The following is a 26,888-nucleotide window of genomic DNA, read 5'->3' as shown; positions in this document are numbered from 1 at the left end:
GGTCACATTTCCACTGCCGTTGTTGAGAAGGTAAGAAACAGCAGGAATCCTTTCTGAACTGAAGGAGAGGGCTCCCATTGTTTCTTACCATCTCCATATTCCAGTTCAAATGACAGAAGACCTGCTTCTCTCCTAAATCCTCTGTCTGCATGCTATTAAAAAAGATTTGAGGAAAGAGAGGGGACTGGTGATGAACCGCAAATAATGGCTGGCTAGCGAGCTAAGCCTAAATTTGTGGGTTTCTCTGTGTGCCAAATGCATGGAGGGGGAAGCAGGACCATGCTCCCTGGCTCTGCCCTGTCCCTTTACTGCTTGTGCATTTGGCATAGCATCTGAAAGAAAAGGGATGCACACACAACTATATGGATGTAGTTTCTCCATGGCGTGCAATTAGGCTTCTGGATGGTGTGGATCACCTGCTGTTTTAAGTGCATAGGTACATACAGTTGTTTGTATACAGGCATCCTGTCTGAAGTCCCACCCACGCATGGAGGTTGGCAGCAGGGCCACTGGCAGACCAGTGCTTAGGGCAGAACTTGAAGGGCAGTTCCACTTCCCATTCATTGGGTATACATGTGGGGAGGGGGACTTGTCAATAGTTCTATGCATTAAACACCTATTGCTTGTCCAATTTTTTTCAATGCTTGCTGAGCTTTTCTGCAAACCCATCTATCTGATTACCATGTGGGCCTAGCTTAGTTTCTGGGTGGACATTAATCTACACGTTTATTTCACATTTTGAAAAACCATTGGTTGGCAGTCCTCTTCCTAAGACCTTGGAAACTAATGGGACTTGATTGCTTGGGTGGGAAATATTTTATGCATGAACTGAATGGAAATACAGAGACACCTGTTTGAAGTGTCATCTAGAATATAGCACAGTGTTCCTAAATGCTACTATTCCATCAGCTCTCTATTCTGCCTAAATACCTATTCACCTATGGACAATTGAGTCATGTGGTAGAATAGAAACTTTCCTTATCATTGTTCCGTCTACCTTTAGACAGTACAGAAGATTGTGAATAAGCTAGTCTCTCCAGTTATTCCTGGGGCCATAAACTGTCACTAGTATTAAACTGTACATAAGATTGTATTTGTAATTTTGTCTTGCTCAGCAGTCTTCTAGGTTTTTTAAAAACAATACTTAAAAATCCACATTGAACATTGCCTCATTTCTACACAAGACTAGTATGATATTTGGTTAAGCTAATATGATTTCATAGTGAAAATACACATTTGGGAGGAGGAAATGTACATTTTTCTAAAATATATTTCTATAGGTATAATGTTAAGTCCCCTCTGATGTTTACTTCAGTTTTTAATATCTCCATGAAGCAAGTCCTCCGTGGACTAATTAGGTTAGAACTATGCCTGCTGCAGAAAATCTCAAGTTACATGATGGCAGGCTGGGGCACAGAACCCATGGAGGCTCTCCATTTGGAAATACAAAAAACTGCAGTTAGCCAACCCCATTTAGTCCCAGGCACTATCAGAATTACTGCTGCTATGAATATTTAATTCATGAGCAGAGAACATAAAATCATGGCAGTCCTCGTATTATCAAAATGGGAGATTCAATTCACACGCTAGATGTCGAATCACTAGAGGTCAAATTGGGTAGTTGACTTATTGGTAGTGATGAGGGTGCCATCATTCAGTGGTAGAGCATGTGCATTGCATGCAAGCTCAACCCCCAGCATCTCCAAGCAAAAGAAGGGGTAGCAGGTGATAGGAACAACCTCTGCCTGAGTCCTTAGCGAACCACTTCCAGTCAGAATAGACAAGAGTAGGCAAAATGGACCAATGGGCTGACTCAGTATAAGGGTGTTTCATGGGCTGGAGGCCATGTTACTCTGTCATAGATAAAGCCCCATCTGTAGAACTAACAGAAGGTCTGGATCACACATTCTTTCAGTTCTAGAACCCTCTGTTTGGATAGCCAAATTCCTAAAGTAGACACAAAACAGATAGCCATGTCTGTTCAATACAACTCTTTCTAATGGGTGTGTGTGAGAGAGAGGGAGAGGGAGGGAATGAATGAATTTAGGTAACTGGAAACAAAATTCTCAGATAAATCACTTAATGACATTACTTAAAAATATTTTACAGTCAATGGATTTAAAGTTCACTGCATGTTATACTTTAAAAGAAAATTATTATAAGATGATGTTTAGGTGGTACTTGACACCCAAAAAATTAGTATTAATGTATAAAAATGTTCCAAACAAATGTTGGAAATGTGGACATTGTGAAGGAACTTTTTTTTCATATGTGGTGGTCTTGCGGGAAGGCAAAGGCCTTTTGGGATATGATATATAATGAGTTGAAGAAAATTTTTTAAATGACATTTCCTAAGAGGCCAGAATACTTCCTGCTGGGAATAACGCAAGGAGAGTTTTCCAGAAGAAACTTAACATTTTTTATGTATGCAACCACAGCGGCCAGAATAGTATATGCGCAGAAATGGAAGGACAATGAAATGCCCTCAAAAGAAGATTGGTTGATAAAAATTTTGGAATATGCTGAGATGGCAAAACTTACAGTACTGATAAGGGATGAAAACTTGGAATCTTTTAAAGAAGATTGGAAACCATTCTTACTATACTTAAAGAACTATTTTTCTAATATGGACCTTTCAGCAGGGTTTGAAATTTAGTAATAATAGCAGGTTGGGTAGAGCAAAATCGAGTTTGCAATGTGTAAGATATATGTTTTGAACTACTATAGCAATGGTTGACTTGTATAGTTAATGAATTGCGCAGATTGATGAGCGGGAAGTCTATATTTACTTAATTAGATGTAACGGGATTGTTAAGATATTGTAAAAACCAATAAAAATTTTAAAAATCAATAAAAATATTTTACAGTCAGTGGCTGACATCATGAGTTATTAAGCACTTCAAGTACTGCAGGAACATGTGCAGGGGTACTGGGAGAGTAGTGTGAGGATTCCCAGCGCCAGCATGTCCCTGCAATCCTTCAAAGCAAGCATCCTTGGTTACTCAGAATGTCAGCCAGTCTCTTTATTTATACAAAGTGAAGAATATATCAGTATAAAGAATATGCAAAGAATATACTTTTCTAAAGGTAATCACAGGGCACCCTAACGTCAAGAATACATTTTCTTCAGGGGATCAAGGAGGATAGTCATCACATTCTCCTTACTGGGCAAATGTTTTCTGACTCTTGGATCTTGTTCCATCCAAATTTGTATCAGGCCCCATCCACTACTTTGAAGCCATTGGAATTGGAGAGCTTGCTTTAATTGATATCATTGGTCATGACTGCAACTGTGTTTTGTTGGTTTGTTTAGAAACTATATATGGTTAAGATGTTGACTGGTTGAAGCAAATTTTTTCCTACTCAAGAAGGTGCCATTCCCTGCTCTCAGATCTGTAAATGTTCATATAATGCCAGTCCCTGGGCAGCTATTTTTAAAGTGTCTGTTGCTGGCACTGGAGTCACTCCCCTGTAGAACAAACAAGAGAGACAGAGCCAGGTTTTAGCCAGGAAGGGTGGCAGTGCAGAGAGGGAGAATAGCAGGATGTGTGCCACAAAGGAATAACAATGGAATGGGGGGAAAGTTGTATGGTCACTGTTGAGAGAGTCTGGCGCCATTATAAGATTTTACATTTTGGGCTTTCGGATAAATTGACCCAGCTTTGATTATTCACTTGTATATCCACCTGTAAGGATGAGATTCTCTGAGATAAAGACCTTACTAACAGTGGACCAGTTTGGAGAATACCTTCCCCAGCCCAAGCAAAGGGGACATGCTGAGAGCACCCCTGTTATAATGTTTTCTGTGGTCGTCACAGCACCCTCTCAGCATGTTCATCAATGGAGAGGGCTGATCATCTGAATGGCAGCTCTGCACAGTACAGGGACTTGCCAGGAGGACACTGGGATGTCCACAGAAGACGTTGTGACAGGCAGTGTTCTCTCTAATTTTTTTCATCTATGTGTGGAATGAGTTTTGTTCTGGGTGGCAGTATCAAAGCAGTGTATGTGCACATGCATCCAGAATGGGGCCTTCCTGATGCACCTTGAGCGGGATCTAAAATTAACTGAGCACACATTAAAAAATGTGTGACCGTGCGCACACATGCACACCTTAGAGGGAACACTGGTGACAGGGACACTCTCAGTGTGTCACCTTTCTAATTGTGAAAGCAGTAAGGTATTGTCTGAACCAGCCCAGAGATGTATTAATAAAACATAATGTTGGGTATAGGGATGTACACGAACCAGTTTGGAGGTCCTTTTCCAGACCTCTGAACTTGGTCCAGCATTCAGCTGGTCCATTGGCAGTGTGTGGTGGGTGGTGGTTACCTTTTAAGGAGCAGGGAGGGTGTCCTTACCGCCACCGCGTTTCCCTCACGCACGCATGTTGGGCACTTCCAGTTTGACACTAACCAAGGTGGCAAGGAGGTACGCTGCCATGCCGCACCATCCATTTTGGTGAGAGCGCCGGCGGGAGACAGCCCTCCCTGCTCCTTAAAAGTACCCCCCCACACACTGCCGAACGCCAATGCTTGCACATCCCTAGTTGGGTATAGGGGTAGTGGTGGCATTCTACTTTCAGTGAGGCATACTGGGAAGTCTACTTTGTGACCCGACTTTTGCCAAGCAGAAGTGATTCATCTCTCATCCTGGTTCAGCTCAGCATCCTGACTAAAGAAGTGGCTAGCACTGTACTTTCAGAGTAGGTGCCTGGTCAGGACTGCTTCTGCTGGGTCAATTTATCAAACTGCATCCCATCAATATTACTTCAGAATGGTTAGATCTCTGACAGTTTCACATACAACCACAAACTGGAAGTTAAATTGATACAGACTAATAATGGAAAGTGGTTTTTAAAAAATCAATATTGATAAGAGGCAAGTTCAGAATACAGGTCTGAGGGAACTGGTGTAATATAATCTTATCATTCTGAAGGTATCATCTGAATTGCTCATAGTTAGGAAATGTATCTTTCTTTCCCAAACCAGTGTCATTCAGTGAAAAGAAAAGTTGGACATGGGATACAGTAGTACTTGGATTTAAATCTGTGCTTAGCTGTGGAAGAGATTATGTCTTAGTGACAGAGCACACATACTTTACATGCTGAAGGTCCCAAATTCAAATTGGGCTTCTCGGGTTGCAGAACTGGGAGAGACCTCTGTCAGAGAGAGTAGTTACCAGTTGGACTGGACATCACAGTATTGGGCCAGGTGTGATTTAGCATAGAATAGTTTCATGTGTTCAATTGGGCAAGTCACTGATTCTTGTCTCTTGTGGAAATAATAATGGGCTGATTCAGATGTCACACAGAACCAGTTAAAGCTGGGTCCTGTGTGACGTCCCTGAAACTTGGGAGTGCACACATACACCCGGCCCCCCCTACCCTGTTCACATGAGCCCCAGGAATTCTGCTGCCAATTTAGATTAGAAAAAACCCAAGATCCGTTGTAATGTCCAAACTGACCCATTTTGGTTTATTCTAACCAACTTGTTTCAAATAAGCCTAGATATGAATCCAATGGTGTAAGTGGGTTACAATGACTGACATGTTACCCAAACTTATGCTGGTTTTTCTGATTGGCTCAAGCTGCTGCAGGCATCTAAGGAAATGTTGGTGGTCTTGGGCAAAAGTAAAAGTAAAGTGTGCCGTTGAGTCGGTTTCAACTCCTGGTGACCACAGAGCCCTGTAGTTGTCTTTTGTAGAATACAGGAGGGGTTTACCATTGCCTCCTCCCACACAGTATGAGATGATGCCTTTCAGCATCTTCTTATATCGCTGCTGCCTGATATAGGTGCTTCCCATAGTCTGGGATACATACCAGCAGGGATTTGAACCGTCAACCTCTGGCTTGATAATCAAGTTATTTCCCTGCTGCTCCATTAGGTGGCTTAGGCAAAAGTACTCTTGTGGAAATACTTAAATCAGTAAGCACATGGTTTGGAAATGTGTGTCGAAGTGTGTCTGCACTGGTTTAATTTTGCATAACTGTTCTATATAAATGCTAAATAATTATTTAGTAATTTATGAACAGCAGTGCTTTGTAGTATTTTTCCATTGGGGTTGTTTCAGTAGGCAAATAAATACCAACCCCTTTTTTGAATTGTGCCAAAATTCTTGGCCACTGCCACATCACCTCTCTTTGTCTTGTATATTAGAAGATTTCAAGCTTTGCTCAGCCCTCCCACCCAGTGTAAGAAAAGGAAACATTAAAAGAAAAGCCCTATTACAGGAAGACATTTTCCATCTATCAGGCCAATTGTACCTGTTTTCCATTGTTTGCTTTTGAGCAAACACCTTAAGGTGCACCCCCTGAGACTATTAAAATGGGGAACCAGCCCTTCACTGAAACGAGCCTCATAACGAGATAACCGGCTGTATTTTTGTTCAGCAAACCATGTAATAAAAATACAATGAGTCCCCTTTCAAACAGACACCTATTAAAGTAAGGGACCCATTTGGAGAGTAAACTTCCAGTGGTACCAAAAGGTTAAGTACAATAGGAATCTGACCCACCGGAGGATTGGAACTTTCCCTTTGTGCGCTCTTTGAAAATGAATACATTTTCAGCTTGCCACCAACTGATTGTTCTTGATTCCTCCATTGTCTGGATGACAATGCAGCCCTCTTACGTGGCTACATAGCAGCGAGCAAGCAAACGAGTGAGAGAGACCTGCAACAAGAATATGGCTTTCTTTCCCCTTCGGCATAATGGGGTTATGCATTCAGCAGGCTTTCTGAAGTAATAAGGACTGGAACGAAAGCATGGGTTTCCTTTTTGCTCAGCTCATTTTCATTTCTGCCCATTGTATCTGCAGGACAGGGTGCCCTGAAGATGCTTTTTACATTTCTCTAACTCTGACCTTCGGCAGATCCTTTGAGCTCTTCTGTAAAATGAATCTTATGATACCTTGTGAGAGATGGCCTCAGGTCCTCTGCACAGGATTTGCTGCAGTCTGAGCTAGTTCCCTAACCAACGTCCCTTAATATCTAAAGTGGGGGTGAGACGCTGACCCCTAAAGATGATCTTTGTTTTGAGGTCTTTGTTTTGCAATAAGCATTGACAAGCATGGTTCATTTGCAAATATAGCCAAATGACAATTTCAGGAACTCTTAATTTTCTTCATGACAAAAAATGAAAGAAATAACAGGTAGAGATAGAGAAAAGAACAATTATCGGTGGTGGTGCTGGAATATGGATATCAGCAGGAATTTTTCTGCGGGAGAAGGAAGTTTGCAGCATCGCCAGATAGAGCTGAGAGAGACTCCTTACTGAAACCTTGGAGAGCTACTGCCAGTCAGTATAGACAATATTGAGCAAGGTGGACCTCACTATATGCGTTTCTGCTGTTTGAGGTTTCGTGGTCCACCAATTGTTACCCGACCTCATAGGAACATAGGAAGCTGCCGTATACTGAGTCAGACTATTGGTCTGTCTAGCTCAGTATTGTCTACAGACTGGCAGCGGCTTATCCAAGGCTGCAGCAAGCAGGAATCTCTCTCAGCCCTATCTTGGAGATGCCAGGGAGAGAACTTGTAACCTTCTGCTCTTCACAGGCTCCATCACCTGAGGGGAATATCTTACAGTGCTCACATGTGGTCTCCCATTCAAATGCAACCAGGGCAGACTCTGCTTAGCTAGGGGGGCAAGTCATGCTTGCTACCACAAGACCAGCTCTCCTCTCCATTATCCGTGGATATGAAAGGGTCAAAACCCACATATCTATGGCTTCGGGACTGCAAAAAAAATGACCTCAGAGGTCATTTCCGGTTGCCATACTAAAAACAGCATTTCCACCCCCCCACGGATTTTTAATAGAAAAACTGGGACTTTGGGATGAGTGGGGGCATCATTAGACTGCTGAAGGCCTGAGGAGCATGGTAGGGCACCTTATTTTGCCCTTAAAAAAAACATTTTTTTTTGCAGTTTTTAATGTGGTTTTTTAGCCTCCGGGAACCTACCCCCCCCCCCATCCTACTGACTGAATGCCTCAGTATCTGTAGTTTCAGTATCTGCAGTAATAGAGGAGAAAGGAACCCCCGCAGATACCAAGGTTCACCTATATTCCTATATTCCAATGTAAACTGTGCTGGTTGACATGTATGATTGTTATGTTTCTGAAGCAGTAATGTGTGCCTAAGAGGCAGCCAATCTGTAATGTTCACATTTATCACTCTTTTGAGTGCGGGGTGGGGAAGAATTCATGAGATGTTAGCAGGGAAATGGCCTACATTGCAATAAACCATGTGTGGAGGATCTGAGTCCATTTTAGTTCTCATGCAATGGGTCAATTAGGCTCATAAGGGATTAACACACTTCAGCAGAAAGAATGTGATGGTAGCCAGCAACATATTCAGAGCTTTTACATGCTCACCGAGAACACAAAATACGTTGCCCCAGGATTTCCTTCTAAGGCCAATTGTGCTGCTTTTTGTAAGGAATGCTCAATCTTTCACCCCGTGCAGTCTGTCAGGGGACATGCCTAGATGGCAGTTTCTCGCACTGCTGGTCATTTTGCAGTTTAGCACTACGTTGGAAGCATGGCATGCATTGTCTCTAATCAAGAGGTACAGAGTTGTGCAGTACGTTGCATAACAGTACCTCAGGAATTCCTGCACCCAACAGAGAACTACTTGTCATGTCATGGCTAAGTGACTGAGGTGTGAACCAGGAAATCCTGGTTCGGTCTTGTCTCTGCTGTGAACTTGCCATATGTCCTTAGGTAAACCACTATACTTTGCTCTCATTTCCCCCCTCCCCGCCATATAGGGAGAATAATACTGGCCTACCTTACAGGGCTGTGGTAAGTCTTACTGATATAAAGTATGTCATGTGCTTTGAACACTTGGTATAAAAGCGGAGTTTCGTTATTCAGTTGTGCCACATATACCGAACCGGCTTAATTCCTTAGTCTGCTGTTTGGGCTGGGAGAGATCAGTACAGTTCTTGCTGGTGCTGAGTGCTCTGAATCAGCCTCCTTGACACATGAAAAATACCCTGTCAGGAAGTGCCCTTACCATAATGTATTATCAGCCTCTTGCTTGATGTAAGTAGATAAAGATCTAACAATATAGGGCTCTGCAACTACAGGAATTTTAAAATTGCCCCACAATGGACATCTTAGTCAAGCTTTTAAGCAGCCAGGGCAAATAAAGACCAAAGAAATCTTTCCTTTGACAGTGTCATGCCAGTGGCAGAGAGAACTGCTTTGTTGCCATCAGATGGGTGAGCCAAAGACTACATAATGCAGTTGGCATCGGGGTGGGGTGAGATGGGTTGCTGTCACTTATCAGCGTTCCTCCCCAACACATGGATGGCTTTTGTCTCTGGAAGATGAATCTATTTGGTCTCTGGTGAGCCTCATGGACAGGACTGTACCAGGGATGAAAATGGAAGGACACGAGTTTCTGACTGGAATGGCTGTAGGAGCCAAAAAGCAAGCGGCAAAGGAAACCCAATAGCCTGAAAAGCACAATGATTTGTTCAGAGAAGGGCAGGGAACCGAGATAAAAAAGCCCTGCTAAGATCAGAAACTCTGGCGTGCACAGTGCCCCATTGTTCAGCTGTCACACTTCCCTTTACTTTATTGCTTTTGTCCAACACCCTATTGTTCCACTTCCTTTTGTCCCCTATTCAGTGTGCTGGCTTTTCATTACCCAGCCAGCCTTGTTGTTTTCATTTCTTTTGTCTGAAGTTCCTGAGAGGAAGGTTTTATTTTCAGCAGTTTGATTAATTCACAGCTTGAGACAGGCTTTGTTTGTTATGTAATTACTGCCCTGCGCTTTTCCAGAGCTCCGAGTGGCAGTGATGGTGGCACTTGGCCAGTCGCAATGACTGCTCCTGCCCCAACCCCTTTGTGCTTCTGCTCCTCTTTGGTCTCACTATGACCAGAAAATGGCTGTGTGGCTACAGCGCTCTTGTTTCGGTCCTGAGAGTTCTTAGAGGTCCCAGGCAAGTCGCCTCTGAGGACCAGCTCACCTATACATTTCCCCTATGTGGTTGTTGCTTCTGCACATGAAAAAGCATGAACAGCACGTCTATGCTGAAATGCACAAAGAACACAGAGATCTTTCACTTTGTAACTCTGTCCTGCACCTGCTTGAAGGATTTGCTCTTACCCCATTGCTCTTAGCCATGCCTATGCATACTTTCATTGCTGCTGTTGTTCGGCAGGTCCATCAGTATCACATTCTTCTGGGGTGGCCTATTGAAGATGACTTGGATATTTGTCTGAATCCAGATTAGGCGAGGTGGCAAAGCACAGCAGCCAGGCAAGGTTGCAAGGCAGGGCTATAAGACAAGCAGCTGGAGCCACAAGCTCACAGAGGAGCTGCTGGACCAGGAAAGGTACAGATAATAACTGAAGGCTTATTTGGCTGGCAGGTGCCCCACCGCTTCCTGGACTTCTACAGCAGCCCTCCTCCCAAAGAGACATTCTGGCTGGGTTTTCCCCTCCCCAGGTAGCCTAGGTTGTTTGCAGCAGAAGCTTCATCCAGACCCAGCATCACCTCTTCTTCTGGGGAGGCGCAGGGCGATGGAGGGGACTCGAGGAAGCGGACAGGGCCCAACAGATCTCCAGGACTCCCCTGTGGTTGTGGCCAGTTCTGGCTGCCCTGGCACTGTAGTTCCAGAGGCAGGGATCTGGGCTGGGGCAGACTCCTCTTCTTCCCCAGGCTTACTCTCCTCAGAGTCTCTGTGAGGATCAACCTTGACAACACTGTGGCTGGTGCAGAATGCTGTCACTTGCCTCCTAACAAATAGTGGGAGGAGGGAGCATATTCAGCCACTTATCTGGAAATTGCCCTGACAGTTGGTTAATCTCCTGGCCCAATTCAAGGTGCTGATGCTTACATTTAAAACCGTGCATGGCCTGGAATTTGAATATTTTGGAGAGCAACTCTCCTCATATGAGCATTGCCCACACACACTTAAGCAGAGCTAGAGAAAGGACCCTGCTACTTCTTTGTTAAAAGAGTAAGGGAATTATTTGTGGCAGCTCTTAAATTTCAAAATCAGAACACCTCCCTTTCAAGTTTTAGCAAGATAATATAAAGCACATCTTCTTAATTTAGCTTTTGAGGACTATTATGCTGCTTTTTAACTTTGGGGTGCGGTTTGTTGAGGTCTTTGATGACCAACAGCAAGGTGGATGGCCTTGATTACAACAACAGCGAATGCACCACTGAGAGACCTTAAAGGCCAAGTTGAAGACAGATCATCCTGGAGAGAACCGATCTATGTGGTCGTTAAGAGTCGGCACAGACTTGATGGCACTTAATCAATATATTTTGTAAAATGTTGTTGTTTTAGTGGTTAGTTACTTGGGCATAGGATAAGGTGTGTTATTAGTTTTTAAATAAATACATTCTCTTTCGGAGGCAAGCCTTCATATTGAATTTAAATCATGTGGGAATGTGGCCCTAAAAGTTTCAGTGAGAAGAATGCCATCTAATTATCTATGCAACCTATCCACTGGTGGTCCCCATGTTATGCTTTGTTCAGCATCTGGAAGAAGTCTAGAGTGAGCAACTGGCCCACCCATTTTTATCATCGTAACCATTTTCCGTTCTCTCCCCCCCACCCTTTCCTCACAGGATGTCCATGAGGAGCCCTGCCTCTCCTCAGCTGGAGCTCAATGGAGCTGGGAACATGGTGAACTGCACCATTAAAACAGAAGAGAAGAGTGAGACCTGCTACAAGTCTATACAGCAGGAGGCAACCAGCACTATCTCTGGTTCTGACAAACCATACAAATCACCATTGCCACTGAGTGAAGTCATAGATCCGCAGACCCTCCCAGAGGTGAGGCAAATTCTCTTGGGTTCGTTTCTGTATTTGTTCACACAAAAAACATAAACCAATGCCTTGTGTATAAAAATATAACTGACTTGTTCAATTCTAAATCTGTGAGGTGGATGTTCTTAATAAACATCTAGATGTTTTTCTTTTTCTTTTCTTTTCATCCAAAAGGTCAGAGTCGCATCACAAAGAAGCACAAAGCTACTGAGTTTCCAGCGTTGCAAACTACCTGTTCTTCTCCCTTTGCTTTGGTTTTCATGTAAAAGAAGCCTGGCAGCTCCAAGTCTGCATTTGAACAGCAGCACTGGGGAGAGAGTTTTTAAGATCTTGCTGTTTTCAACCATGCTAGTTTCCCAATCTAAATCTCCCCACCAAAGCTGCTACTTGCCCCATTGGGGCAATATGTGCTCCCTAGTGGCACTTTAGATCAGGAAAATGGCATGGGGGAAAGCCCCCCTTTTCTATGGTATAGGGAGGTCATCCTAACATGACAGGTTTGTCAGCCTCTGCATGCTCCAGACAGGACCAATCAAAATTCAGGCGCTGTTTATATAGTCAGGCATCTGTCACTCAATCCCCAGTTCCAGTCCTGTCTTGCTCTTAGACTGTGCTTGGTTTGAGTTTTGTTAACTCTTCTGAAATTCTGATATTTTCAGGCTTTTCAGGCTAGTTTCTCCCTTTCTTTTTCTTCTGTGTGCAAGGAGGGGAAGGGAGTTCGCTTTTCTGGTTATATAAATTGTTTGTTGTTTTCTTTAATTTTTCAATTTGACTCCTTTTACAGTTTGTGTCATGGAAGCATCCCAAGTTGGGGACCACTTGAAAGGTTTTCTCTCGGAGGGACCTCTTTCACAGTCTCGAGGCAAGGAACCCGGACGGGTGCTGCTTCCCGCCTCAAAGGCACTTGAGTTGACTGCTCCTCAGTCAGGCGGCTTGTCTTTGCCGACCGGGGCTCCGTTGTTGGCTGGGGATCTCGCTGCGTCTGTGACTCCGCTTTAAAAAGCGGTTAAAAAGACAAAGCACCTGAAAGACTCAGAGGGTGCAAAAGAGAGAGAGAAGCACAAGCGCGCTCCGGGAGTTCTCCTCACTGAGCGGCTGCAGTTGCAAGCAGTACAAGGGCAGCAGCCCGATCTTTTCCCTCCCGTTTCTTTGCCGTTGGCCATTTTGGGCACAGCTTCGGCTGCCGGGGAAACCGTGCCTGGGGTCCTGAAGGTTTCTACTGGTCAGGGGTCTGGTTTGCTAGTCCAGGCCGATGTTGGCTTTTTGCAAGGTGGGCAGAGCACTATTAATGATGAGACTGAGTGTTCCATTGACCCCCCACCCTCGGAGTCCGTTTCTACTGCATGATTCCCCACTGGGTCCGTTGTTGCCTGCAGTGCCAACTCTTACCACCTCCGGGTTCGAGTGTTCCTGGAGACCTTCCATGCCTCCCTCAAGACCCTCCTCAGGGTCCGTTGCCTGTGGATCCTGTCACCCCTATATGCCCGGTTCTACCTGTTGGGAGTAGTTCTCAAGGGCTGAATGTTTCTCTTGATATTGCACAATGGCTGGGTGATTTTATTGCAAGGCAGTGCCTGTCTCTTGTCGCTCCCTTGTTGGGCACTACTTCTGCCCCAGGAGGGCCTGGTCCTTCTATTCCGCATACAAGACAAGGACATATGAGACTCCCTTCATTTTCATCTTCTCCTGACTCCAGCCCTGCAAGGCGGGCCATTCCTCATGGTGAGAAAGAGAGATTCTTGGGAAAGTGGAACAGATATTTTCGTAAGAGGAGACAGCCCAGGTCTGTCTTCTCTTCAGAGGGGGCTCCCACAAAGGTCCTTAGGCGTACTGTGCCAACACCAACTCCGATACTTGAAGGAGCAGGTGTACTGCCTCCTTCTTCGACACTAGCTATACCTGCGGTTTCTCAGCTGCCTATACCCCAACAGCTTCCCCCTAAGGGTGTACAGCCGTCTTCTGTACCTGTTTATTCAGACACACATTCATCTGAGTCTGAGAAGGAAGAGGGAGAATTGTCTGACGAACAGATGCCTGCAGAAAAGCCTAGTACTACATGTCTTTTTTCTTTAACGGAGTATGAGGTTCTCTTGGCCAAGGCCAAAAGGGTCATTAAGGATGTAGCTCCAGAGACAGGGTCTGTTGCTGCTTCCGGCCTAGATCAGGAAGTTTTTCCCTCAGCCACAGCTTCAGCTGCTACGGTAGCTTTTCCTACATAATTTAAAGATATCATGATGGCTGAATGGGGCATTCCCGTATCTTCCAAGCCTACCTTGTCTATTCCTAAAAAATTGTATAACCTGCCTAATGACATTATGTCTGTTTTAGTGGTTCCTGTGGTGGATGCACTGGTGGCACAACTCGTTTCAGGGGCCTTGATGAATAAGGAAGGTGAGGAACACTTGAAATTCCCTGAGGACAAGAAAGTGGACCACTTGCTGTGCAAAGGTCACGAGGCTTCTGCCACCATTATCAGGGCAGCAGCAACAAATTCAATTTTTGCCAGGGCATCTGTCCTTTGGAGTTGATTAAGCTCATTCCTCCAGAAAATGTGGTACTTCATCAGAGTGTGAACAAGCTTGCTAAAGCTGCCACGCTTATGGCGGATTCATCCCTGGACTGCATTCAGCATGCCTCCTAGGCTATGGCTGCGGATATAGCAGTTCGGAGGAGCTTATGGCTCAAAAATTGGCATGTTGATTCAAAGTCTAAGGTTACCTTGGTGGCTACTTCCTTCTTGGGTGCTAAATTGTTTGGGGAGTCCCTGGAGCCCCTTTTGGTCAAAACCAGGGATAAGAAAAAGGCTATGCCCGGGGGGCATAGGGAGTTTCGCAGGCCTTTTCGAGGGAACTCCTTCTATCAATTTTCCTTTCATCCCAACAGGGCTTTTGTTCGACCACTGGGAGGTCAATTCAGAGACAATACCAGACACAACCGAAGTCAGTCTTTTAGACCTGCCTGGCGTCAGCCCTGGAACAATCGTGGCAGAGGAACCACCAGATTCCAGTCCAGAACCTTTCCCAACACCACTAGTCAACAAAATCGTAAGCAATGACACAATTCAGGTAGGGGGCAGGCTTCTCAAATTCTCCGAGGCCTGGGCGGCAACCTCTTCCTATCAGTGGGCTCTCCAGACTGTTCATCGGGGGTACGCCATAGATTTTTTGACACATCCACCCGATTTTCACTTGGTAACACCAACGTCCAAGGTTATTGGTTATATCAAAGTTTATATCAAAACGGTTATTGATGTATCAAGCCATCCAACATCTGTTGGATATTGGGGCTATAGAGCCCATACCGTTGACAGAGTCATGTGTAGGCGTCTTTTTCTTGATCTTTTTAGTTCCCCAAAAGGACAGGTCATGGTGGGTGATCCTGGATCAAAAATGGCTGAACTGTTATGTCAGAAAAAGGTCTTTTCTCATGGAGTCCCTGAAGTCGATCGATGCCACGGTTTGATCAGGGGATTTTTTGGCGTCCATTGACCTCTTCGAGGCATACTTACATGTGCCAACATCAGGACTATCGACGCTTCCTGAGGTTCTCATACAATCAGAGACAGGATCAATACAGGGCCCTTCCATTCGGGCTCTCCTCAGCACCTCGGGTGTTTACCAAACTGATGGTGGCAGTAATTGCACACATCTGTCTCCAGGGGATCCATATCCATCCGTATCCGAACAATCTGCTGCTTCATTCCTCGTCTTGGGAGCTAGCTACCCAGGATGTGCAGCAGACGGTCTAGATATTGGAGGGGAACAGTTTTGTCATCAACCGTCAGAAAAGTCATTTACAACAGTCTCAGTATCTTCAACACCTGGGGGCCTATTCAATACTCAGCCGGCCATGGTGTCTCTAACACCAGAACGTCAGGAAAAGATCACTTCTGTCATCACGCTGTTACTACACAAGCGCAGCTGTTCTCTCATGATTCTTACTCAGATCATGGGGATGATGATAGCATCTCTAGAATGCACGCCTTGGGCGAGGTGGCATTCCAGGACTCTTCAGTGGGCCATCCTTCCTTTCCAAATGGTTATTATAGAAAAGAAACATTTGAAGGTCCCTTTGCATCACAGGGTCAAGGCCTCCTTCGAATGGTGGTTATCTGGTGGGCTTCCCTTGGAGACACCAGACAAACTGATTGTCATGATAGACGCAGGTCTCTCCAGATGGGGAGCTCATTGTCACATGCACCACGCACAAGGATTGTGGTCCCAAGCGGATCTGCAGAACAACATAAACTGGCTTGAGTTGAAAGCAGTCCGTCTGGCACTTCTCCACTTTCAGAATCTGGTGGAGGGAAAGCACGTCCTCATAAGAACCGACAATGTGACCACAAAGGCCCACATCAGTCATCGGGGGCACCAGGTCCAGGGCCCTCATGAGGGAATCGAATCAGCTGTTTGCTTGGGTAGAGCATCATCTGAGGCCTGTCGCAGTGGAACACCTGAGCGGAGTTGCAAACTTGCATGTGGACTGGCTGAGTCGCCAGTGTTTGGATCCTGCAGAGTGGGCTCTGCATCCAGCTGTCTTCAATCAGATAGTGGACATGTTGGGGCTTCCAGAGTTGGATCTGTTCACGTCTTGCAACAATGCCAAACTGGCCAGGTTTTACACACACTACATGTGTCATCAGGCGGAAGGAGCGGATGCCCTCACTTCACCATGGCCTTGGGGTCTGCTGTATGCTTTTTTGCCAGTTCCGATCATCTCCTTGGTTGTAGCCAAGTTCCTTGCGGAGAGAGCCGAACTTATTCTGATAGCTCCTTACTGGCCTCACAGGCCGTGGTTTTTGGACCTACTAACCCTGTCAATACTTCCACCATGGTCCATTCCTCTGAGATCGGACCTCCTTTCTCAGGGGCCCCTGTTTCATCCAGACCCAGCATGGCTACAGCTCCATGCATGGAGATTGAGCAAAGGCACTAGCAGCCAAGGGATACTCTAAACAGGTGCAGGACACTATTCTGGCCACCAGAAGACCATCTACTTCTCGTGTTTATCAATTCACGTGGTCAGCTTTTTGTGCCTGGGGAGTTAAGCACTGGCTTCACCCTCCTTCAGCAGGGGTGTCAGAGGTCCTGGGTTTCCTACAAGCTGGTCTTGATATGGGTCTTCGCCCAAACACCTTACATCGTCAGTCCTCAGCCTTGTCCTCGGTGTTGAATTTGTCTGTTCCTGGGTCTTCGGTTCTGCATCCTCATATTAGCAGATTTTTGCATGGGGCTAACAACTCTTCTGGAGCTCTTCCTCCAGTGCATAGGTTTCCCTCCTGTGACCTTAACAATGTCTTGAATGCCCGGACGAGACCTCCCTTCGAGCCTCTCAGGGAAGTATCTCTAAAATTGTTATCTTTTAAGGTCATTTTTCTCGTGGCTATTACATCGGCCAGGAGAGTTTCTTAGCTAGCTGCCTTGTCTAGATGGAAGGAGTTATGTGTTTTTCAGAAAAACTCTGTGGTTTTAAAATTGGACCCGACCTTTTTACCTAAGGTGAATTCACCATATCATAGGAGTCAGGAGGTGGTCCTGCCTTCCTTCTGTCCTAAGCCATCTCATCCTCAAGAAAAATCCTGTCACACTTTGGATGTGCGTAGGGCCCTTAGGTTATACATTGGCCGTACCAGTCCCTTTAGGAAGACTGATTCCTTATTTGTGTCTTTTCACCCTTCTTCCATGGGATCTAGGGTCACTAAAGCTACCTTGAGCTGGTGGATTAGGGCCGTGATCATTCTAGCCTATGAATCTCTGCACTTGTCAGTGCCTCTGGGAATCACTGCTCATTCTACAAGGAGTGCCAGTACCTCGGCTGTGTTCTCAGCTTGGGCGCCCTTGGAAGAGATTTGCAAGGTGTTGACATGGTCTTCTGTGTCACCTTTCATTAAGCATTATAAAATTCCGTCTTTCCATGCAGCGCAGGCTGCAGTGGGGAGAACAGTGTTGCAGCAGGTGGTTTAACCATCTGCTTCCCTCCCTGTTCTTTTGCTTGGGTACATCCCGTCATGTTAGGATGACCCCTATACCATAGAAAAAGAAACATTGGTAGACTTACCATGAAGGGTTCTTTTTCAGGGTATAGGGAGGTCATCTGGCCCTCCCGCGGATGGGGTGTGTGTCTGTTTTTTCATTATTCTCAGGGAGGTGGGGCAACTCCCAGGATTGAGTTTACCTATTCTATTTCCTTTGTGGTTGTTATGGTTGCCTTCTTGGCATCAGTTGCTTTTTCCCTCCTCAGACTCTTCTCTATACTACAGTCCTGGAACTGGGGACTGAGTGATAGATGCCTGACTATATAAACAGCGCCTGAATTTTGATTGGTCCTGACTGGAGTATGCAGAGGCTGACAAACCCATCATGTTAGGATGACCTCCTTATACCCTGAAAAAGAACCCTTCACGGTAAGTCTACCAATGCTTCTTTCAGTGTTCTTCTAACAGGGAATCCCAGATGTTTTTGACTATAACTCCCATAATTCCTAGCCAAAGGCCATGGTAGTGGGGGATGCTGGGAGTTGTAGTCAACAACATCTGGGATTCCCTGTTAGAGAGAAGGCTGTCCGCCTTCCTTTGTGCTACTGCTTCAATAAAAACTGAAACCGCTCATGGCTACTTTTAAGAAAAAATAGAAATTTCAGGAGAACCAGTCACAGCTTTCCTGCATCTCAAATAGGCCCTTAGCCTTGTGTCTGTAAAAAGTAACTTCTAGATGAGATGGTTAGGTGTTCACTTGTCTCAATGCTGTGTTGAGACACTAAGTTCCTATATTAAAGGTAAAGTTGTGCCATCGAGTCGGTGTTGACTCTTAGCGCCCACAGAGCACGGTGGTTTTCTTTGATAGAATACAGGAGGGGTTTACCGTTGCCGCCTCCTGTGCAGTATGAAATAATGCCTTTCAGCATCTTCCTATATCACTGCTGCCCGATATAGCTGGGATTTGAACCAGCAGCCTCTTGCTCCCTAGGCAAGTTACTTCCCTGCTGTGCCATTAGGTGTCTTTTTGTTATGTTATGCTGTTGATAAACAGAAATAGGTTGGCTGGATCCTAACTTTGCAATGTACTCTATAGACAGAAGATGCCTCCATTCACAGGAAGAGAGTCATGTTCAAGGAAGGGGTCCTCTCGTTTACACACTTTTCATTTAAGGAGCTTATATATGCTCCCTATATTATTAATAAGGAGCACAACATTATGATCCCACCCATTGTAAGTAAAAAGAAATGACTTGGAAAAAGCAGTGATTTCGAGATTTTAGTTAAACCATAGATGAAGCACCACAGATCATGGACAGAACACATGCTTCGCAAGCATATTGTCTGAGGTCCAAGCGCTATTCAGACATTATGTTGTATGAGTGTACAGATGTCTGTACAACTGAATATATTTTTGTGTGGATGACTGTACATTCACATTGTGTGAATTACTTGTTTTAAAAGTGAACCTGCGTACAGGCCCCTCAAAGGTGCAAATAGGAAGTGTACTGCGGCTGTACCTGCATTCAACATAACATGTGAATAACTGCACCTGTATACAGATCTATACCTGTGTACACTGTACACTCATATGAGTGTTGATTATAACTTGTGAATAGAGCTCCAGTCTTTCTTCTTTCCAATTAAAGAATCTCAGGTACCAGGGTGGGAAATGCCTCTGCCTGAGCTTTTGAAGAGCCAATAGAATGACAAATCCTGGCTTGTTCTAAATTATGTGGAAGTTAAAAACCTCCTCTCTTTATGGGCAAAAGGAAGAGGAAGCATACAAGCCTAAAGCTTGCAGTTGTCACACAAAACAATATTTAGCAATATTAAACAATATATACCTTTCCTTAAAAAAATCAATGATTTTGAAATAATTGGATCTGACTCATAAAGATTCCCTTTACACCCACCCTGTGTTGTTTAGGAGCTGACTTGCAATCCCTTGCAGTAATTTAATTATTTCTATATTTTCTGAGTTCAAAAGTGTTACTTTTGAGAGGAAAATTGGAATCCTCCCATTGCTTTCCTCATTTGTTAAATGAGCACATGGACTCATCAAGCAGGTTTAAAGTATGCTCACTAGAGGATGCTTGGAAAAGTCCTGCACAGAAGGCTGACTTTGTGAAGACCAGCTGTCTTTTGTCATTCCCATTTTAATTTCCTGAAAGCTGCTGATGATTGACAATAGCTCTCTATCTTTCAGGAATCTGGATCTCCAGGGGGAAAAGCATTAGATTCCAAGAACCCTGTGTTTGAGCCTGCAGTTAGCAACCGGGAAAAATTGGATTTTAATAAAAACTTAAAAGAAGGTAGGAAGGATATTTTGCAGCCATTGTCTTTAGCATAGTCCTCTGGCCTCAGTCATTTTCTTTCCATTCTTTCTGGGAAGAGATTAATAATTCTGTATTTATTCTCCATGAGTTGATATAATCTTTGTATTATACCCTACTGTTGGTGTGCTGTTTGAAATGATTTCTCAAACCTTCTCTTTCCAAACCATAAACTCACCTGATGGATCTATAAACTAACATCCTTATTGCAACAGTGATGCCGACTATTGAGAAGTTATTGTCCAGTGACTGGAAAGAGAGACTTCTGGGGAAAAATTCTGTGGAATCCAAAGAGGTCAAAGGTGAGCAATTTGTCCAGTTTGACTGTAGTTTGGCCATGGTTGCTTTAGGGCACAGACCAGACCAGACCTAAATAGATCTGATGTGGTAGAAAGAAAGGGCAAGTCTTGAAGCTACTGCCTCTTTCTTCTCAGTTAAATTAAGTGAGAAACCCTACTGTCTTCATGCCAGTACATTCATGTCATTAGAGCTTGAATTGTCGTATAGTGAGGGTTGGCCAACCTGAGACTCTCGAGCTGTTGACAAACTACAATTCCCAATAAATTGTGGCTAGGGATGATGGGAGTTATAGTCCAACAGCAGCTGGAAAGCCACAGGTCGGTTATCCCTGGTGTAGCATTATCACAAGAATATAAAAGCAATGGAATAGAGAACATGGCTTCCCACCATCAACTAAGGTACCTTGTGAATGTGTGGCCTTTGGTGAGAACTAATCCTTCCACTATTGCTGGGCTAGAATTTATGGAATTGGTCATTTGGGATTTCATTAGGGATGTGATTAAAATTGCAGTTGGCTAATACTTTAGAGTCTTTCACACAGTCATATGGGTGTGGTTGGTGTTTGGGTGGGGGTGGTAAAGAGCTCCTTTCCTGTTTCTCACAGATGAGTTAGACCCTCTGTCTTGGTCTGCAAACTCATCACCCAGACAGTCATGGCAGCCATGATCTCCACTGTTGCAAACAAGAGTGGGGGGTGGGGAAGGTCCTCTGAGGATCAGAAAAACTTTCCCATCATACTTTGCACTGCTAGGGGATTGGCAACCCTCACTGCATCATCAGCTGTCCTCTGGCCACGAAGGGAACTGAAGCCAAGTGAGCGCAGCCCTATTTAAGCATTGCTAGCAAAGGACCATCGTGTGTGCTGTGTAAAGTGGCACATTCACAGGTCACAGGCCCTGTAGCCATAGCTTTCTATTACAAACATGGCTGCTTGCTCCCAGAGACTCCTAAAAATGGAAAATGCGCCCACACGATCAATGCATGGAGATAGGACGGCTCCTATTTTTGTCCTACCTTAGTATAGAACACGGTTACCCACATTTGAGTGAGCTGGGTTGGAGGGATTTGTGTGGGTTCTCATAAGCCTGTTAACCTTGGCAGCATGCCTCCTACCTTCATTTTGATAATTGTGTGAATAGCCCTTTTGTGCTTTAATGAGCTACTTGATTAAGCAGTTAAATTTAAATCTGCATCTACAGTAAAACAGTGGTTTTATAAAATGATATAGCAATAGGTCTGAATTAAGAAGCATTCCTTGTTTTTCCATGAGGCATGTCTCAGCAGACTCCATCTTAAAAGAGGCATTCCATCCTGTGTGTAAGAGCTGGATGTGGAATACCTCTTCTAAGATGTCACCTGCCATTGGTGGCTTTGTAAGTGCCTGCATTACAAACAATTCATCATTTATTTTAAAAGAACGACTGCCTGATTCATCAAGAGAACGTTTTTGATTAATCAAAACATTTTAAATAATAAGCTATTATTTCACCAACTCTCTCTTTCCCTCTCCTTGCTCCTTGGGCTCTTGCCTTTCCCCAGGAACCCAAGAAAGCCTGGCAGAGAAGGAGCTGCAGCTCCTGGTCATGATTAACCAGCTGTCCACCTTGCGGGACCAGCTGCTGACAGCCCATTCGGAGCAGAAGAACATGGCCGCTATGCTGTTTGAGAAACAGCAACAACAGATGGAACTGGCCAGGCAGCAGCAAGAGCAGGTAGGGAACAGAACATGACCCTGAGATTGCATTTTCTCTTCTCACCCTTTGGAATGTGTCTTCGGAAGGTGGCTGGAATAGCAGGTCGGAACTTTGGAGATACCACGTGCCCTTGAAAAAGGGGTCTTGTCAGTTCTGTCTTTGATCTCATACAGGGCTTCCCAACATTTATTTTTTTTTAACAAGTGCACCAATTTCTATTACAAACCTTCAGCTCAAGTACCCCCATAGAGATTGAGCCCTTTCTCACAATCGTGTGAGAGAGCTTGAGGGCGGGTGGTAGGGAAGGCGGCAGAAGCTTGCCTTCCCCACAGACGATCTGGATGCTGAGTCTGGGCCGACCAGGGTGTGTGGATTGTGCACCCAGATGGTCTGCTGCTGCCCCAGGCAGTGCGGAGGTGCTGGGGTCAGGATGGGTGCTCGCTGCCCCCGGAAATCCCACAGTACACCACACGAGTGGAAATCCCACAATGCACCACACTCACACAAACACAAGTGTGTGGTGCATTGTAGGAATCCCCTGGGCGATGGCCGAGAGCCTGCTCCTGTGCCAGCACCAGCTGGGAACAACTGGCGCTCTTACACAAACACTTGTGCCCTTAACCTCGGCTAACTGGCAGGCTCTGTAGGTGGGGTTGCCTCTGTGGCACTGGCAGGAGCCACTCAGCTCCCGCCAGTTCTCATGGGCAGCCAAGTCCAGGCTTAGCTGCCCTAGCCCCGTCTTGTTCTCATGAACAGCCTCACTTTGTGTGTGTGCGCATGCGGTTTTCACAAGTTCACTTGTCCTATTTATTTCAGTGGCCATACTCATGAGTAACTTATTCCTTATTTTTATTATTTTTCAATATGTTTCTGTGAGCCTTCTCAAAGGCTTAGGTAGTAGGATGAGATTAAGCAGGCGCGGCTCGTGAACGTGCCTCCAGGGGGGCGGCGGGCGGCTTCTTTAAGGTAAACGGAGCTGGTGCTCCATGCCACCCAGCAGCCCCCACGGCGGGGAATCCCCTCCGCCACTCACCTGGCTCCCACGGAGGTGAGCCCCCGCCAGCGGCCAGGTGAGTGGTGGAGGCGATTCCCCGCCGCGGGGGCTGCTGCGCGGCACAGAGCACCGGCTCTGTTTACCTTAAAGAAGCCGCCTGCTGCTCCCCCCCCCCGGAGGAAAGTTCACGAGCCGCGCCTGAGATTAAGTATTACCAGTCTGGCCTGAGATCTCACACCTTCTCAGACATCATCAAGTGCTTGCATGTCTCAGTCCCAGTTCTGATGCCGCATCGTACACATGATATTCCTCTTTTCACCCTTGAATGCTTATCTGAGCTGATCACACCAGGTTAATTGAAGTATGTGCTCATTCATAGCGGTAAGGTGGCACTCCAGTGAAGTGAGAGCGTAGTTAGTAAGTAGCCTGTCTCTTCATCACGTTTCCCTCTTGCAGATTGCCAAGCAACAGCAACAGCTTATCCAGCAGCAACACAAGATCAACCTGTTGCAGCAGCAGATCCAGGTAAGAGGAAGTCCTTTTTCTCTCTGGGTATAATATGAAACATAGCAAAGAAGACTGGCTCTCTTAGGAGTGAAAACCTAAAAACTGGGAGACAGGGCACTGGTGCTTTCTTCTGCTGTACCATTCCCTGGGCTAGCTGTATTGCATTAAGGCCTTTTCTGGGCATGGAGACATTAGCATAGCACCAGTTCAGGCTTTTAAAAATGATTAATTGTGTGTATGTGTACATATACATATAGTTGGAAGCCTGAGCCCCTTATTTGGAAAAGTCCAAATGGGTCTTATTTCCATTTGAGATATATTTTGAGATATATATCATATACTCTGAGCCTTAACATGCCATGAAAGCAAAGCCTTATTGAAAAGAGGAGGTTTAGATCAACAAAGCAGATCAAGATTGCATGTTTAGGAAACATCCAACTATATTTAAATTCGTTTGGAGTGCAATATCAATTATATTGCATAGGTTATATTGAGATTTGGGTTGGCCACCTGAACAGTATTGCACTGGAGGGGTGTGCTATAAGTAGTTTAAACTATGATGGCTTTTCTTCTAAGAATTTGAGGGGACCACAGTCTTGTGTATATGCTCAGAATTTTTGTTAGAGCTCTCCAGTCCTTTCGCAGAAGACTTCTGAGCTGCCCTTGGTTGAGAGCTATGACCGTTGTATACATTTGTAGATGTACCATTTTGTGTACATGCAGAGCTGTACACATACAAGGCCAATTCCATGCTAGGGATCATTAGGAAGGGGATTGAAAATAAAATGCCTATTATTATAATGCCATACAAATCTAAGGTGCGACCACACTTGGAGTACTGCGTTCAATTCTGGTCACCACATCTAAAAAAGGACATTGTTGAACTGGAAAAGGTGCAGAAGAGGGCAACCAAGATGATCAGGGGCCTAGAGCACCTTTCTTATGAGGCAAGACTACAACACCTGGGGCTTTTTAGTTTAGAAAAAAGACAACTGCGGGGAGACATGATAGAGGTCTATAAAATCACACGTGGTGTCGAGAAAGTGGATAAAGAGAAATTCTTCTCCTTCTCCCATAACACTAAAGGAAGTACTTTTTCACACAATGCATAATCCACTTGTAGAATTCTCTGCCACAAGATGTGGTGACAGCCAACAACCTGGATGGCTTTAAGAAGGGTTTGGATAACTTCATGGAGGAGAGGTCTATCAATGGCTACTAGCTGGAGGGCTGTGGGCCACCTCCAGCCTCAAAGGCAGGATGCCTCTGAGTACCAGTTGCAGGGGAGTAACAGCAGGATAGAGGGCATGCACTCAACTCCTGCCTGTGGCTTCCAGCGGCATCTGGTGGGCCACTGTGCGAAACAGGATGCTGGACTAGATGGGCCTTGGGCCTGATCCAGCAGGCCTGTTCTTACGTTCTTAGCTACATCCAGAGGAAGCAAATGTGATCAGTTCTGTATCTCTAGCTAAAGTTAAATATACTTCACCTTCATGCATACGCATTTGGATGTTCTAAGCTTCAGGTTTCCCTCCTATTGGATTGTGGATAGCAATGCTTCTGAACCTCCATATCAGAAGGATATCGGAATGAACTGCCTATCCTTTGATTCTGTGCTAATGTGGTAGAAAGTGGGAAGACCACAAACATGTATCCCTACAGTTCTCTCCAGATGTGCTCTGATAGGTCTGTCTGGATAGGTTGTATTGTTCCCTTAAGGTGACTTTGTATTTGGCTGTCTCTTTCTCCTACTTCTGTCTCCCCTTCTCTTTTCTTTTCAGCAGGTCAACATGCCCTATGTAATGATTCCAGCCTTTCCTCCCAGCCACCAGCCTCTTCCTGTCACCTCAGATCCTCAAATGGCACTTCCCATTCAGCCAATTCCCTGTAAACCAGGTATGAAGAGGCCAAGAAAAGTGTGGAATTGTGAGTAATGAGATATAGTCTTCCTGTGCAGTTGTCTTTTGAGGGCTCATTCAGTCGCAACTGCAACCATTAAAGACCGTGGGGCTGCACCAGTCCCTGTGGTCAGTGAGCAGATTCCTTAGATTCCCAATTGGGCGGTGGGGGGAGGGGAGGGGAAACAAATAAATTGAAGCACTTCCATTTAATGGGCTTAAGAGGCACTTCACAGCCAAGTGAGTGGGAAAATATGTAAAGGGGAAAACACGGGCATAGATGTCCCCCAACACTCAGGGATACCCTTGGGGAACTGTGACTGGCTGCTGAACACATTAATTTTGTGCAAAACTGTTTGAGCTGCATAATTCTGAGAGCATGATTTGAGTTTACTAGTTTTTGCCGCGGAAATCTTGACTCCTTGAAAATTGTTGTTGAGAGAAAGATCTGGGCTCATGTTTGACTCTGCACATCATCACCAATCCTTTTGTTTCTATAATGTCTGTAGTGGAGTACCCCATGCAGCTGCTGCACAGCCCACCTCCTTCGTCACTGAAGAGACCTGCAAGCTCAGGCCACCTACAGATCCAGGTGCAACCCCTCAACTGTTTACCTTGCTGGCTCCCAAAGCCCCAGAGAGATGTGCTTCTACCCTCCTTTTCCTTTCTTCCTTTTTTCAGGAATCTTCGCAACCGCTGAACTTAACAGCCAAGCCCAAAGGCTCTGAGCTCCCCAATGCCTCCAGCTCTCCTAGTCTAAAGATCAGTAGCTGTCAGTCCCTCACTCCCAACCATGGAGTTTCTCGAGAGCTCCAGACCAGCCCTCCCAGCCTTCCTTTGGGTAAGTACATGGAGATTTCCCCCTGCTCTGAGCTGGCACAGAAATGATTCCTCCTCTGGATCACCTGTAGCTGCAAGCTCATTGCAAATTATGATTAGTTATCTTGGTGCAGATTATTGGGGAAATAATTTTACTTATTCCTGTATTTGAGAAGGACCTGGGTGTAGTATTCCTCAGGGTTCTGTCTGTAGCCCAGTACTGGTATTTTTGCACTGGACATAGAAGTCGGCAAGTTTAGTTTTAATGTGTTAATATGCCTTCCAGGATCCATTATAGTTGTACATAGATGATTGTTCCCAATCCTACCTGCTTATAGCAGTTTGGGTTCTGATACTGGAATGGAAGATGCTATGGGGAAGCTATTCTTGCGCTATAGGCATATATTCCAGATCACTAAATGTGAATTTGTTACATGCTTAACCACCTGGCTAGACTAAAAATTAGAATGGCAAAAAGTAGGTTTTTCATTTCAAATGGATTCTTGCATATAGTATGGATTCTAATCTGCATTCATTTATTGTAAATGCAGAACCAGGGGGTGTTAGT

At 45.1% G+C, this 26,888-nt stretch overlaps 1 protein-coding gene across 7 annotated transcripts in view; it reads left to right on the top strand.

The window, feature by feature from the left end:
• The window catches only part of SOX13 (SRY-box transcription factor 13), a 149,441-nt gene that overhangs the window by 106,078 nt on the left and 16,475 nt on the right, over window positions 1-26,888 (top strand). For 3 of the 7 annotated variants that reach the window (XM_053245362.1, XM_053245363.1, XM_053245368.1), the window contains exons 2-9: window positions 11,597-11,804; window positions 19,982-20,087; window positions 20,324-20,410; window positions 21,948-22,120; window positions 23,553-23,621; window positions 25,385-25,529; window positions 26,011-26,093; window positions 26,183-26,342. In XM_053245362.1, the coding sequence (XP_053101337.1) occupies window positions 11,598-11,804; window positions 19,982-20,087; window positions 20,324-20,410; window positions 21,948-22,120; window positions 23,553-23,621; window positions 25,385-25,529; window positions 26,011-26,093; window positions 26,183-26,342 (1,030 nt within the window). In that variant the 5' untranslated portion in view covers window position 11,597. Of the gene's footprint in view, window positions 1-11,596; window positions 11,805-19,981; window positions 20,088-20,323; window positions 20,411-21,947; window positions 22,121-23,552; window positions 23,622-25,384; window positions 25,530-26,010; window positions 26,094-26,182; window positions 26,343-26,888 lie in introns of those variants that run through there. The other 4 variants (XM_053245367.1, XM_053245365.1, XM_053245366.1 and 1 more) reach the window with 4 other exon arrangements.

This window comes from Hemicordylus capensis, chromosome 4 (genome assembly GCF_027244095.1).
Source record: "Hemicordylus capensis ecotype Gifberg chromosome 4, rHemCap1.1.pri, whole genome shotgun sequence".
In the NCBI taxonomy this organism is placed as follows: Eukaryota; Metazoa; Chordata; class Lepidosauria; order Squamata; family Cordylidae; genus Hemicordylus; species Hemicordylus capensis.
The sequence above is the reverse complement of the archived record's forward strand: the minus strand, read 5'-3'. Positions and strand labels throughout refer to the sequence as shown.